Source organism: Anolis sagrei, chromosome 10 (assembly GCF_037176765.1).
Source record: "Anolis sagrei isolate rAnoSag1 chromosome 10, rAnoSag1.mat, whole genome shotgun sequence".
Lineage (NCBI taxonomy): Eukaryota > Metazoa > Chordata > Lepidosauria > Squamata > Dactyloidae > Anolis > Anolis sagrei.
In genome coordinates, this window is record NC_090030.1 from 10,125,553 (window position 1) to 10,141,987 (window position 16,435).

At 43.2% G+C, this 16,435-nt stretch overlaps 1 protein-coding gene across 1 annotated transcript in view; it reads left to right on the forward strand.

Annotated features, from left to right (window-relative positions):
• The first annotated feature begins 5,759 nt into the window (after positions 1 to 5,759).
• Positions 5,760 to 16,435, forward strand: part of ARL13A (ADP ribosylation factor like GTPase 13A) — a 30,694-nt gene continuing 20,018 nt past the window's right edge. The window contains exons 1-4 of the mRNA XM_060756369.2: positions 5,760 to 6,100; positions 9,150 to 9,357; positions 12,658 to 12,728; positions 15,977 to 16,217. Of these exons, the coding sequence (XP_060612352.2) occupies positions 9,299 to 9,357; positions 12,658 to 12,728; positions 15,977 to 16,217 (371 nt within the window). The 5' untranslated portion in view covers positions 5,760 to 6,100; positions 9,150 to 9,298. The remainder of the gene's footprint in view (positions 6,101 to 9,149; positions 9,358 to 12,657; positions 12,729 to 15,976; positions 16,218 to 16,435) is intronic.

Here is a 16,435-nt window from a genome sequence, read left to right on the forward strand (position 1 = left end):
GGCTAAGCTCAAGTCTGTTTTTACAGATGCATCAAGTGGCCCTTCTAAGTTCCCAATGATGAAAACTGACTTCTCTGTCCTTTTAAGTGTACAGACCTGCAAGTTGCATAGGTTCCCATTCCAATTGATCCAACATGAAATTTTGGAGAGAATTTTGCATCTCACCCTGAAATTTTACACCTTAAAAATCACTCAAAATGACCCCATGCCCCTCTATCAGATGTGGGCAACACTGTGGCTCTAAACTGCATTATATGCAGTGGAGATTGACCCGGAAACAGACAGATAAAGAGATCTGGCCACCTTTCAAAATAATTGGTTCCATTCTCTATCCCAGGCATGGGCACACTTTGGCCCTCTATGTGTTTTGGACATCAACTCCCACAATTCCTAACAGCCTCAGGCATTTTCCTTTTCTTCCTCAGCCATTTAAGCCCTTGCACTTTGTTACTCTGCTACTGAATGGAAAATAAAAGTACAGGTGAAACTTTCCTGCACCCTGTAACATATCTGTGAGATGGAATGATTTTTCCTAAAGGGTTCAGGTGTTGTACTCCAGGCCAGGAAAAGCCCTCTGACTTTAAAACATCATAAAGCTGAGTAAGATGCAAGCAGTTTATTGAAGATAATAAAAAAGCATTAGCAGTAAAAACACTCCATTGTTGTTCATTCGTTCAGTCGTCTCCAACTCTTCGTGACCTCATGGACCAGCCCACGCCAGAGCTCCCTGTCGGCCGTCACCACCCCCAGCTCCTTCAAGGTCAGTCCAGTCACTTCAAGGATGCCATCCATCCATCTTGCCCTTGGTCAGCCCCTCTTCCTTTTGCCTTCCACTTTCCCCAGCATAATTCCCTTCTCTAGGCTTTGCTGTCTCCTCATGATGTGGCCAAAGTACTTCAACTTTGTGTCTAGTATCCTTCCCTCCAGTGAGCATTCGGGCTTTATTTCCTGGAAGATGGACTGGTTGGATCTTCTCACAGTCCAAGGCACTCTCTGAACTTTCCTCCAGCACCACAGTTCAAAAGCATCTATCTTCCTTCGCTCAGCCTTCCCTAAGGTCCAGCTCTCATATCCATAGGTGACTACAGGGAAAACCATGGCTTTGACTAGGCGGATCTTTGTTGCCAGTGTGATGTCTCTACTCTTCACTATTTTATCGAGACTGGACATTGCTCTCCTCCCAAGAAGGAAGCGTGTTCTGATTTCCTGGCCACAGTCTGCGTCTGCAGTCATCTTTGCACCTAGAAATACAAAGTTTGTCACGGCCTCCACATTTTCTCCTTCTATTTTCCAGTTGTCAATCATTCTTGTTGCCATAATCTTGGTTTTTTTGACATTTAGCTTCAACCCAGCTTTTGCGCTTTCTTCTTTCACCTTGATTAGAAGGCTCCTGAGCTCCTCCTCGCTTTCGGCCATCAGAGTGGTGTCATCTGCATATCTGAGGTTGTTAATGTTTCTTCCAGCAATTTTCACCCCAGCTTTGCATTCATCAAGCCCCGCACATCGCATGATGTGTTCTGCATACAAGTTAAAAAGGTTGGGTGAGAGTATGCAGCCTTGCATACTCCATAGAAATAGGTATATCCAAGTTGGTAGAAAGATAAGCAGGAACAAATAATCAGAGTTCATGAAAAACTAACACAGGAACTTCCAAGGTAAAACTCCAAACCTGAAATCAAATAAGGCATAACTTGAATCTATCCAAGGCAAGGCTACAAGGTTCAGGACAAATGTCTTACTTCAATTCCAACATTGCTTCGTCTGGCTACAGATTCTGTACTTGGCACTTTTATCCCTTAATCTACTCTACATCCCAAGTGCAAGAAAAGGATTTCTTTTTAGCCTTTAATCTGTAATCAGTTTCTCTCTCAGTCTGGCAGAATGCCTGAAAGTTTGGTGTGTTTGTTCTGTTTGAAAACATGCATTCTATCTTCTGACTCATTAATTTCTGTAGCTGGGCCAGGTGTCGAGTTTTTCTCAGGCTCAGAGTCCTGGGAATTCTCTGGTAACGATTCAGGCCCTCTCCCAAAAACCATACCATCATCCCCAAATTCTTCAGGAACATTCTCATCAGCAAAGACATTTTGAAGAGGAATCCCATTGTCATTCTCTGCATCTAAAGCACCCTCATCATTAAAAACAGCACTGTCGTTCCCAACATCCAGAGTACCCTGATCATTAGACACAATCACAGGCTGAATTCCAACTTCAGGTGAGCTTCTTCCTTCAGTCTGGCCAGCTGTAGATCTGCGATCCCTCCTTTGGGTGGCTGATAATGGAGATCTGCCCAGAGGGATTTGCATTTAGGGATAAAGGTAATAGGATTAGTCACAGGAGGCCTGTGTTTTGGATGATAACAGGAAACTGGGGCAAATAACTGGTTGAGAAATGAAAGCAGAGCTGTGTTTTTTACTGTAGCAGTTTAAGAGACAACACATGTATCATCATCCCAAGTGTAGCCAAACCAATTAGGCGTTCACTCTGCTGATTACAAGGCAACGGCAAAGAGCAAAATCAGAGGAAGACAAAATGCAAGACTGTGGCAATTTCGTTGCAACTGAGTGTTTAAATAATTGCTGTGACCATTTGTTGATCATGTGCACACTTCTCTACAGACACCCTGCCTCCCAGGGAAAAGATCACAGTAAAGGGAAGATGAGATTGCCTTCCTTTCCCTTTGGCTGCCTGTAATAACTTTGTAAATAAGAACTCGTCTTTCTTATCCTTCCTGTCCAATCGTCTTTTTGTTTCGTACTTTAAATAGTAAACTTTAGGGCAGGGTTATTTTGCCTTCGAAAAATGCTCCGGAACCCCCCCCCCCCCCCCCCACACACACACACACACAAAATAACAAACAGAAGAAATAAGCAAACATTATGACAGAGTGTTGTCGAAGGCTTTCGTGGCCGGAGTCACTGGATTGCTGTGAGTTTTCTGGGCTGTATGGCCATGTTCCAGACAAGGGTTCTTTCTCACCCTGGACATTCCACTGATATATATATATATATATATATATATATATACACACACACTTCACTTGCCTCATTTCCATTAGACGTCTGAGGGTGCCTGCCAGAGATGCAGGTGGAATGTCAGGAGAGAATGCTACTGGAACATGGCCATACAGCCCGAAAAACACACAGCAACCCAAGACGGATTCTGTAAGTTGAATTTGTAAGTTGGAACTGGTACATTTTTTTCAGTATAACCCTACATATCTATCTGTCTATCTATCTGTCTGTGTGTCTATGTTGGGGTTCAGCCTGAGTTTGAACTTGAACCTGATTCTCTGTTTGTTCCTCCTGATGCTAATGAAAGTATATTTACTGATGCTAGTGGAAATGTACCTTTTGATGCCAATGCTCCTGAAATTAGTGAGGAAGAAACTGCTGTAGGTTTGGAAAATGCCAATGTTCCTGAAATTAGTGAGGAAGGAACTGCTGTAGATTTGGAAAATGAAAGTACCAGTGTTCATGAGAATGTTTCAGAGGGAGACCTTGAACTTTCCCTCCCTTCTGCACCTGTTAACTGTAATGACAACAGAAGGGGCCAAATTTGGGAAGACAGAAGTAAATCACTCAGTTTGCGTCGATCCTCCCGAATTCAAGAATTAAAAACATTGGCTTCAAAACAGAAGGGCGGTTCACGGAACCAATTCTTGAGTTTTAATTGCAATACGCCGAGCTGATTGTCTCAGTTCAGGCATCGTTTCAGAATTGATGAAGACCTTGGCAGTTCTCCCGGTTCCCTGGCCATAGTTTGGGAAGATTTCTAGGATATCAAGTACGGTTAGTGGATTGCTAACAGATTCCAGTATTTCCCAGTGAGGCTTTTGGTTTTGCTTTGTCCATTTAAATTCATGTTTGCTGATTTTGCTGTGGCTTTTGACTTGCATTTTTCCTTTATTTTGTAACCATTTTTCTTCAATAAAAAAGGATTGTTTTTCACAGCCAAGTGTGGTGGATAGTTATCTTAGGGCCTCGTTCCCTGCTCTGGATTGCAACAGTCTATCTATCTGTCGCATTATCATGGGGTGTCTGTGCCCTACATCACTGGAGAAATTACACTGTTTAGCCGGTATTGCACCACTGGGAAGTAGCAGCCAATAGTGAAAGGACCAAGGCAGAGACATCTCCAACCCATCCCCTGTTTGGATATCAGCCAGCACGTCAATGACTTAAATCAATAAATAGTTTTATAAGATTTACAGAGATACTCGCTGGAACACCTCAGCAAGCAAGAGTCCAAAAGTGGCAGGCTAAAACCCAGAACCTCAATCAATGGCTGATACCAAATGAGAGACACACAGAAAACTGGGCGACTTGGAAGGCGCTGAACAGACTGCGCTCTGGCACCACGAGATGCAGAGCCAACCTTAAGAAATGGGGTCACAAAATGGAATCCACGACATGCGAGTGTGGAGAAGAGCAAACCACTGACCATCTTCTGCAATGCAACCTGAGCACTGCCACATGCATAATGTAGGACCTTCTTATATCAACATGAAAAGCTCTCCAAGTGGCCAGCTACTGGCCAAAGGACATTTAATAAAATGCCAAGTTTGCAAAGTTTGTCTTTAAATATATATATACAATACAGCGTTTCCTCACTTATTGTGGGGGTTAAGTTCCAGGACCTCCCACAATAAGTGAAAAACCACAATGTAGGGACGCTATCTTTATTTTAATAGTTATACATTATTTTACTAGTTATACACTATTTTAAGTCTTTATAAACTTAAAATAAAGAGAAGGAAAGGAAGGAAAGACCCTTCAAGGCTGGAGGAAGGGAGAGAGGACTGAGGAGGGAAAGCACCTCGGAGAGCGGCAGCAGCAAAAACCCACAAAACAGTGAAAATACCTCAATATATATTTTAATTAATATTTTTTGAAAACTACGAAAAAGCGAGTTTGCTAAAAGCAAACTGCAAAGTAGCGAGGGAACACTGTATAACTGTTCGGTTCGCTCCTGACACAATATCTATCTATCTATCTATCTATCTATCTATCTATCTATCTATGAATCTATCTATCTTTGGATAGCATAGGGAAGGATTATCACAACTCTTTCAGGAGTGGATTTCCCTTCCAAGGTCCAGATTTCTCTTACTTCCCGTTGTTTCACCCTTGTTCTTAACTATGGGTCATTTGTAAATTGGATGTTTGTAACTCAGGGGCTGCCTGTACTAACATTTTTATACCACTTTAGTTCCTGGATGTATTGTGTCTAGCATTTTTAGTCCATTCAGTGTTTGGTTTTTTTGCCATAAAATAAAGGTTTTCCCCTGACATTAAGCCCAATCGTGTCTGATTCTGGGGGGTTGGTGCTCATCTCCATTTCTAAGCTGAAGAGCCAGTGTTGTCCATAGACACCTCCAAGGTTATGTGGCCAGCATGACTGCATGGAACACCATTACCTTCCCACTGTAGCGGTACCAATTCATCTACTCACATCTGCATGTTTTCAAACTGCTAGATTGCCAGAAAGCTGGGGCTAACAGTGGGAGCTCTCCGGATTCAGACCTGTGAACTTTCAGTCATCAAGTTCAGCAGCTCAGCAGTTTAATCCACTGCGCCACCGGGGACCCCTTATCTTTGCCATATTTTGGGTTTAATGTACAGGGAGGTGAGAGGATTCACCTCACCTCCTTCTCTGACTTGGATAACAAAAGTCTGGCCCTGGACTGGAGAGCGGCTGCACTTTTCCACAGGACACAGTTGTCAGATCCCGGGATTAAGACAACACATGACTGACCAGGGAGGTGATCCATTACAAGAGATTTGCTAAACGGGCCAATTGGTGTGCTTTGTTTTCTCAAGCCGTTTAGAAACCGGTGGCCAATCTGACGGCTACTTTCCACTGGCACCTTGGCACGGCTTTTAAGAAATGAGGCACACTCTTCTCTCCCGCTGCCCTAGTATTAAGAACACAGAGGCCAGTTCTTCAAAATGACCATCCGAAGAATGTACTCTTTTCCTGCCTTGAACCGACTTTGGGATTAAGAAAATCATGGCAGCGAATACTTTTAATCCAGATTAGGTTTATCCTAATGTGGCAAGACACCGATGGCGAAGAGACGAACATGAGAGCAAAGAAACAGGTGAGGAGAAGTTTCTATTCTGAGGTTACCTTCTTAGCCCAAAATATGTGAACCTGCCGTGTTTTTCTCCTGGTTGGGTTCAATCTAGGCTAAATATTATCACAGGTATCAGATGCCATGCCATCCCAAATATCTGCGGGTGGTATTTACTAATCTCAAAGGATTCTAAGAAATACTGGTGCTGAATACAATAAAGGAACTTAATCCATCATGTAGTACTATGTTCTACTTTAATCACTTGCCTTATGTTGCTGTGAGTTTTCGGGCGGGTTGACAATGTTCCGGTAGCATTCTCTCCTGACGTTTCACCTGCTTCTATGGCAAGCATCTTCACTGGTTTGTTCAGAGGTCTGTTGGAAATTAGGCAAGTGGAGTGTGTGTGTGTGTATATATATATATATATATATACACACACACATACACACATGTATATATACATACCTGTGGAATAATGTCCAGGGCAGGAGAAAGAACCCTTGTCTGTTCAAAGCAAGTGTAAATGTTGCAGTTAGCAAGCTTGATTAGCATGGAGAAGCTTTGCCACTGCAAAGTCAATCAGTGAGGGTATCGGCATAGAGGTGGCATGGCTGTTATTGCCTGGAGGCATCCTTTGTTTGGGAAGTGTTGACTGCCATTTGATTGCAGGCAAAACGTCAGGAGAAAATGCTACTGGAACAGGGCCATACAGCCTAAAAACTTCCAGCAACCCCGTGATTCCAGCCACGAAAGCCTTCAACAACACACTTTCCTTGTTTTCCTCTTTAGGGAAATGAAAACCAAATTTGACAAAGTGTTGTCGAAGGCTTTTATGCCAAGAATCACTGGGCTGCTGTAAGTTTTCTTCGCTGTCTGGCCATGCTCCAGAAGCATTCTCTCCTGGCGTTTCTCCCACATTTATGGCAGGCATCCTCAGAGGTTGTGAGGTCTGTTGAAAACAAGACAAGTGGTGTTTACATATCTGTAGAATAATGTCCAGGGTGGGAGAAAGAACTCCTGTCTGCTTGAGGCAAGTGTGAATTTTGCAAATGGCTACCTTGGTTAGCATTGAATGGCCTTGCAGCTTCAAAGCCTGGCTGGTTGCTGCCTGGGAGGATCCTTTGTTGGGAGGTGTTAGTATGCTTTAAGTTCTCGGCTTGTAATGGGAGGCCCCATAAGATGTTTTGCTGCTCGAAGTTAACAAATTGGTGCCTCTTCCATTCCATGCTCAAAAGGCAACTGATTAATTGTGGCATTCTTCCTGAATGCTTCCCCCACAGCAGTGAGAGAATAGCATCTTTGTTGTACCTTTTTCCTCCCAGCATTCATTCTTTGCAGTGTCTTTGCTCTTGCCCCTCCAATGCATAGCTAGCTTCTCCTGCAAACCTAGCAGACTTAATGCTTTGAACGTGCCAACTATCATGCATGAATCACTAAGCCAGTTCCTGCTCACCAAGCCGTATACAGTCCTTTCCTGAGAGCTGATTTTTCAAACTCGCCTCTTGTATGTAAAGGCTAATCCTAGTTCAGGAGTCTGGGATCTTCGGTTTTCCTGATATTTTGTATTTAATCTGCCAAAATCCATTACCGCACTCTGTTATCTGCATTGTCTGGGGCTTCTTGTCTGGCCATATCCAGAAGCATTCTCTCCTGACGTTTCGCCCACATCAATGGCAGGCATCCTCAGAGGTTGTGAGGTCTGTTGGAAACTAGGCAAAAGAGGTTTATATATCTGTGGAATAATATCCAGGGTGAGAGAAAGAACTCTTGTCTGTTTGAGGGAAGTGTGAATGTTGTAATTAGCCACCTTGATTATTTGTTTGTTTATTTATTTATTTATGACATTTATATGCCGTCCTTCTCACCCTGAAGGGGATTCAGAGCGGCTTACAAGATATATATATATATACACACACACACACACACATACAATATATTATATTATTAGCATAGTGCAATATCAGTATTATATATTACTATATTTTACTATACCATTATATTATAATAGTATTAGTAATATTACATGTAATATAAAGTGTATAATTATATATCATATTATTATTACAAGTATTATATTATATTACATTATAATATTATAAATATTATATGTATATACAATATATTGCATTATATTATATTATATTATATTATATTATATTATATTATATTATATTATATTATATTATATTATTAGCATAGCACAGGAGACAAGGTGGAACTGTCCCCTATCCCCCCCTCTTTTCACTCTGGCCCAGAGCAGCAATTGGTGCTGGGGGGAGGGGTCCCCAACTGATGACATATGCAGGAGACAAGGTAGAACAAGATGAATAGCCTTGTAGCTTCAAAGTCTGGCCACTTCCTGCCTGGGGGAAATCTTTTGATGGGAGGTGTTAGCTGGCCCTGATTGTTTCCTGTCTGGAGTTCCCCTGTTTTCTGAGTGTTGTTCTTTATTTACTGTCCTGATTGTGGAGTTTTCAAATACTGGTAGCCAGATGTTGTTTATTTGTACAGTTTCCTCCTTTCTGTTGAAATTGTCCACATGCTGGTGGGTTTCAAAGGCTTCTCTGTGTAGTCTGACATGGTGGTTGTTAGAATGGTCCAGCATTTCTGTGTTCTCAAATAATCTGCTGTGTCCAGGTTGGTTTATCAGGTGACTTCTCTGGTTGAGTTAGTCTGCAGTGCCTTTCATCTTCCTTGATTTGTATTTGGGAATTGCTGCTGCGTTTGGGGGTTCCTATGTAGACTTGTCCACATCTGCATGATCTATAGTAGACTCCTGCCAAGGTGAAAGGATGACTCCTGTCCTTTCCTGAACGTAGCATTTGTTGGATTTTCTTAGTGAGTTTGTATATAGTTTGTAGGTTGTGTTTCTTCACCAGGTTCTCTATGTGGTAAGTGGTTCCCTTGATGTAGGGTACGAACACTTTTCCTTTGGGTGGATCTTTGTCTTGACTTTTGTGGCTTGTTCTCGGTCTTACAGATACTGTTCCTGTTCAAGAGCATGCCACAAACTTCTGCTTCTCCATGGGGCCAAAATTACACATTTCACTTCAAGTTATTTTTAATCCCACAGGTCAACCAACATCAGTAAAAGAGGGAAACCACGATTCTGTTGTGTGGCAGCAAACCTCAGGATCCATGCTGCTTTGCTATATTACTTCAAGCACACAAGAGAAGGCAAGGAAGTCCACCTGCAATTAAACTTCAGTGGTTTACCGGAGTATGTTTCACCTCTTCACTTACTGCTGGTCTTGGCTGCAGGCGATCCAAGAGCCAATCAGGTAATGTCAGGAAAGTTTTATTTGTGCACATTTCAGTCCAAGTTGACCTACGCTCCAGCCTTCCTTCTGTGTGAAATGCCAGGCTGCAAGGTCCTTTGGATAGGGGTCTGGTTACGTAAACATACAACAACAATCTCACCTTGAATCTTTTCCAACTTTGTATGACTCTCTCTAGATTCACTCAGATATTTCTATCCCGCACCGTCTCTAAAGATCTGAGTGCAGTGTGTAATAAAATGAGCCTTAAAGCATTTCAAATAATACACAAAAAATGTTGCACTCTAGGATAGGATTCCCTCTGGGTTTCAACACAACACAGCTGAGTTAAAATAGCAAGCAGTTTATTGAAGACAATAAAAGCCGTAGCAGTAAAAAGTAATCCACAGTAAAAAGGTAAACCCAATTAGGTAGGAAGATGGATACGAACATATAATCCAGGGGAATAGTCCAAAAAGAGTCCAGGAAAATAGAGACTGGAACTTCCAAGGTAATATTTATTTATTTATTTATTTATTTGCAGCATTTATATTCCGCCCTTCTCACCCCGCAGGGGACTCAGGGCGGATTACAGTGTACACATATATGGCAAACATTCAATGCCAATTTTTGACATACAAACATATACAGACATAGACAGAGGCTATTTAACTTTTTCTGGCCGCCAGGGGAGCTGTCGCTTTCATCGTCCATCTGCGACGCTGATGAAGCACTTCCGCATTCCCCGCATACTTCCCCGCTGGAATGCTTTGCTGGAGTCTTTTTTGTGGCCTCATAAATCAGTTAATTTAGCCTCCCCACACTTTAAGGTGGTACCTTATTTTCCTACTTGACAGATGCAACTGTCTTTCGGGTTGCAAAGGTCGACAACAGGCTACATACAATTGGTTGGAAACCCACTCCAACCCAGGCTGGCTTCGAACTCATGACCTTTTTGGTCAGAGTAATCTTAATGCAGCTGACACTCAGCCAGCTGTGCCACAATCCAGGTGCCAAAACACTTGAGTATGAATCAGGTATGTAGCCGGGGGGGGGGGGGAGCTTGAGGGACTTCAGCTCCCCCCCCACCCACCCACCCACCCAAAATTCTCAGAATGGTCCACGAGAAGGCCTTACTGGTACATTATTTAAACTGTTATGTTTAATCATATCATGATCTGATCACCATGCACAATATATCCCATATGCATGGGGGTATTGGGATAACGATACAAAAGGTTTGCTAGGGTAGATCCTCAGCCCCCCCCCCTCCCCCGAATCAAACTCAGCACCCCCCAAATCAAAATCCTGGCTACGGGCCTGGCATGTATCAATCAAGGCATTTAAGCATGAATAACGAGGCACTTAAACATGAATCAATCCAAGGCAAAATGTTCAGGAACTTGGGAAGAGAACTTGACCTAAATCCAATGATGCTTCGTCTGGCAACAGATTCTGTACTTGGCACTTTTATCCCTACTATCTCTACTGTATTTCCCAAGCAGCCAAGAAAGGATTTTTTTCTCAGCCTTGGGTTCCCTGCTAGCCTCTGTTGCAATCTGGCAGAGCGCTTGAGAGCCTGATTTGTTTGTCTTTGCTGACTAAAACACTTCTTCTGTTCAAGGGCTCATTAACTTTTGCACCTGGACCAGGCTTCAAGTCTTTCCCAGGCTCAAGGCCTTGAGAATCCTCTTGTACCAATACAGGCTCAGGGAACAAACCATCTTTGTTGAAGCTCAGCCTGTGATTGTGTTTCAGGATCAGGGTGCTTTGGATGTGGGGAGTGATGTCAATGAGTTTGAAGAAGACAATGGTTTGGCCAGTAATATCAGTGCAAAAAATGACCAGGGGATCCCTGTTCAAAGTGTAGTTTTCCATGAGAATGTCCCTGAGGGGTGTGGGGACGACGGTGTGCTTTCTGAATTGTTACCAGGAAGTTCCCAGGATAGGGAACATGAAAACAGCTCGGCACCTGGGCCAGCTGCAGAAATTAATGAGTAAATAGATAGAAGGGAGGAGATCAGTCAAAACAGGAAAGCCGAACAGTGGCTTCAGCGGCCTGCCAGGCTCCGAGAGAAAAAGATAAGAAATTCTCAGCTAAAGCAAAACCAATTTCTGAGTGCTAGAGACATAGCTAATAAGGAGATAAAAGTCCCAAGTACAGGATATGTAGTCAGATGAAGCATCGTTTGGAATCAAGTCAAGATCTCGTCCTTGTTCATTGAAACTTTTCTTGGGAAATTCATGTTTTATGTCCCTTTGTTTCATGGTTTTGATCTATGCTTTTATTCATGCCTTGGGTTCATGTTTCCTGATATTTGGGAAGTTTTGGCTTTGTTTTTATGGACTTTGCTGGGCTATTACCCTGGATTACTTTGTTCCTGCTTATCTTCCTGCCAAATTGGATTTTCCTATTTACCTATTTCTTTAAAGCGCTTTTTTAACCTTCTTGCTTTTTAATTATCTTCAATAAAAGGATTGTTTTTCATCCAATGGTGTGGCGTTTAAAGTCAGAGGGCTTTCCCTGTCCTGGAGTGCAACAATCATCCCCATTCCCATCAGAAGAATCACTTTTAAGATGAACCACATTGTCATTCCCTGCCTCCACAGCAACCTGATCATTATATACATGAACCTCATTGTCACTCCCATCATCCAGAGTACCCTGATCATTAGACATAATAATAGGCTGAACAGGCTGACATACCACAAATTATTAGAGAATCTAAAGTAAATAATGTCACCAGTTGAATGGTGTTGTGCATCGCAAAGGTTGCTAAGGCTGGTTGCCCTATAATCGCCTCCCTTCCTCCCTTCACTGTCCTCCCATGTATATTTTGCCCTTTCAGATGGACTGGTAGCCCATGAAAAGCCTCACCATGGCAACCCCAAAGGCAAAACCTATTTACGCCTCATGCCTTTGAATGGAGAGAGATTCAATTGGCGGAGATGCTCAGCGATGGGGAAAGAATGACCCAGTCTGTTGTCTCGCTGATACTCTTCTCCCCCATAATATTGTCCAAAACATTGGAAGAAGATCCCAAAGCCCAATGGTACAATGTATGTTTCCCATATTTTGATGAAATAAATAATGTACTTAGGATTTTTTGTGCCTTTGTTTGCTTAACTGCCCCCAACAAAAGGCATATTCAGCAGAAATGGGGCCAAGAGATGGGGAGTCTAGCCTAAAATCACACTATACAAAAAAAAAAAAAGGCTTTTAACTCAGCCCTTTTGTGAAACAAAAATCCAAACTCCTTACTTTGCTTCCCAGGGAAATATATTTGATATCAATGTTCAATTCCCTCTCTTCTTTCCTGCCAGGAAAGTGACCATCCTTGTCCTTGGCTTAGACGGTGCTGGGAAAAGTTCCCTCGTAAAAGAAATTCAACGAGGTGAGTTAGAATCATAGAATCCTAGATTTGGAAGAGATCTGGTGGGCCATCTAGCCCAACCCCATTCTGCCAAGAAACAGAAAAATTGCATTCAAAGCACTCCTGACAGATGGCCATCCAGCCTCTGCTTAAAAGAGCCTTCACCATACTCTGGGGCAGAGAGTTCCACTGCTGAACAGCTCTCACAGTAAGGAAGTTCTTCCTCATGTTCAGGAGGAATCTCCTTTCTTTCCTGTCATTCGAAGCTATTGATCTGCATCCTAGTCTCCGGGACAGCAGAAAACAAGCTTGCTCCCTCTTTCCTATGACTTCCCCTCACATGTTAATACATGGCCCTCATCATGTCAGCCAGCAGGACTGAAGACCAACAGGTCATAGGTTCAAATCCGGGGAGAGTGTGGATGAGCTCCCTCTGTCAGCTCCAGCTCCCCATTCAGGGACATGAGAGAAGCCCCCCATAAGGATGATAAAATATCAATACCAGGCATCCCCTGGGCAACGTCCTTGCAGACAGCCAATTCTCTCACACCAGAAGCAACTTGCAGTTTCTCAAGTCACTTCTGACACAGGTTGCAGTGATCTCTGGAAGTTAGTGGAGGTAATTAGTGGATTCTATGTGCCAACTTTGGCCCTGATTTGTCATTGGTGGGGACCACAGTGGTCTGTGGGAGCTGAAGTGATTGAAAGTACTGCAAATCCCATAATCCGTGGTCCATCCTCCCCCAAACCGCACCAGGACATAAAGGGGGTGTATGTGTTCCAAATTTGGCTCAGGTCCGTCATTTGTGCAGGTTGCAGTGGCCTGTGAAAGTGGGAACCAATCAGAAACCTGCCACATACCCACATACATACAAACATTGACTTTTATTATATAGATAGATTTGAATTATTATATGATTTATTACTTATTTCACCTAGACTCAGAGGTTTCTTGTGATGTTCACACAACATTGGTGATTTTTCAGAACTGTTTAGGTTACATAACTTAATTTTTATACCCCACCTCCATCTCCCCGAAGGGACTCAGGATGGCTTACATGGGGACGAGCCCGGAGAAACATAGATTGAAACACTATGCAATAAAATAAAAACAAAGATAAAATAAACACATCACAAAAACACAACACAACATCATAAAAACACTTCATAGCCTGAACAGTAATAAATATTGAACTCGGAGGGCTAGGAGCTTCTGCTATACTTTCAAGACGGGGGATAGCCAATAATAGTTGGAGCTGGAAGGGTAATGTCATTTGGCATTTGAATGCCAGGTCTATAGGGCAGGGGGCAGTGATAAAGTGCAGGAGCTGTTATTGATAGGGCAATAATCATGAAACTAGAGAAATCAAAGTTAAAAATGTACCCCCTCTGTATTTAAGAATGAGGTTCCTCTAAGGCAGTGTTTCTCAACCTTCCTAATGCCACGACCCCTTAATACAGTTCCTCATATTCTGGTGACCCCCAACCATTAAATTATTTTTTGCTGCTACTTCACAACTGTAATTTTGCTACTGTTATGAATAGCAATGTAAATATCTGATATGCAGGATGCATTTTCATTCACTGGACCAAATTGGCACAAATATCCAATACGACCAAATTTGAATACTGGTGGGGTTCAGGCAAATTGATTTTGGGAGTTGTAGTTGCTGGGATTTATAGTCCACCTACAATCAAAGGGCATTCTGAACTCCACCAATGATGAAATGGAACAAACTTGGCATACACAACTCCCACGGCCAATAGAAAATATTGAAAAGGTTGAGTGGGCATTGACCTTGAGTTTTGGAGTTGTAGTTCACCTGCATCCAGAGAGCACTGTGAACTCAAACAATGATGGATCTGGACCAAACTTGGCACAGATACTCAATATGCCCAAATGTGAACACTGGTGGAGTTTGGGGGAAAAAAATGATTTTGTCATTTGGGAGCTGTAGTTGCTGGGATTTATATTTCACCTACAATCAAAGAGCATTCTGAACCCCACCAACGATAGAATTGGGCCAGATTCCTCATACAGAACCCCCATGACCAACAGAAAAGACTGTGTTTTCTAATGGTGTTTGGCGACCCCTCTGATACACCCTCGCGACCCCCACAGGGGTCCCGACCCCCAGGTTGAGAAAGGCTAAAAAGCTGATAAAGTGTCTATTGCCACATATTGGGGAAAAGAACTATTGGAGTCTTCTACTTTCCATTGTCAAGAAATAATGTAATTTACCAGAAGTCAGTTAGCCAATGTGCTAAATAAGGAATTAAGCCTAAGTGGCAACTTGTAATTGGATAACTTTTTCTGCAGTATTCTGAGTCTTGTCTATATATATGTGAGTTTGAGAGACACTGGGGGTGGCAACCTCTTGAAAGTACCAAGACCGGCGTGTTTGGTATGGCTGGCCGTCTCTTCATGGGCATGATGAAATAAACCTTGCTTTTGATCTACTCCTGAGACTGGGCGTTCCTCTGTTTGCCTCCTGCGACCGGGCCTTCAGTTGGGGCCTATTTTGGGGGTCCCTAACATTGGTAATGGGCCCCCGGTGGCGCAGTGGGTTAAAGCACTGAGCTGCTGAGCTTGTTGACCAAAAGGTCGCAGGTTCGATTCCAGGGAGCGGCATGAGCTTCTGCTGTCAGCCCTAGCTTCTGCCAACCTAGCAGTTCGAAAACATGCAAATGTTAGTAGATCAATAGGTACCGCTCCGGTGGGAAGGTAACGGCGCTCCATGCGCTCATGCTGGCCACATGACCTTGGAGATGTCTATGGACAACGCTGGCTCTTCGGCTTAGAAATGGAGATGAGCACCACACCCCAGAGTCAGACATGACTGGACAATGTCAGGGGACAACCTTTAACCTAACATTGGTAAATTACAGTTAGGGGCCAATTAGCTGGTGAAGTGTTTAATCATAGGCACATATTGCAAACTGTTTATGGGGACTGGCTGTGGAGTGCAAGAAGGAAAGGGAAAACATGCCGGAGATGAATTCAGTCTGCCATCTCCACCATGAGACTTGGCAACAACAAAAGACCTTTTCTATTTCTGCACTGTCCCTTAGTCATTTTGTATGAGTTCATTACAGACAGCCTGAAACACTGCATCCTTTATTGTGCTTTGATCAGTTGGAATAAGACTGCAAGCAGTATTAATTAAGTGGGGAAATTACCGTCATGTGGGAATCTCTCCAGGTAGCTTGTTGAGAGCACTGGTTCAGGTTGCATTGTTTGTTTCCTTGGCCTTCCTTGTGTTTTGCAGTTCTCTCCTGTGAGGTGCTTCCCACCACAAAGCCCAACCACACAGAGCTTAGAGTGGACCGGTTTGAAGTCTCCCTCATTGACTTGGCTGGAGGACAAAGGTCCTGGAAGGACTACTATGGCTCGGCTCATGGGATCATCTTTGTCCTCGACTCAGGTGACGCGGCTCGAATGGAGGAGGCGAAGAAGACCCTCTCCCGGGTTCTGGGACACTCAAAGGTTTCAGGAAAGCCTCTGTTACTGTAAGCATCTCAACCTTCTGGCCTCTTCGATTTTTGTATATTGGGTTGTTGTGATTTCTTTTGTGTTGTATGGCCATGTTCCAGTATCATTCTCTCCTGATGTTTTGCCTGCATCTGTGGCTGGCATCTTCAGAGGTCTGTTGGAGGTGAGGCAGCTGGAGTTTATCTATACCTGTGGAATAATGTCCAGAGTGGGAGAAAGTACCCTTGTCTGCAAG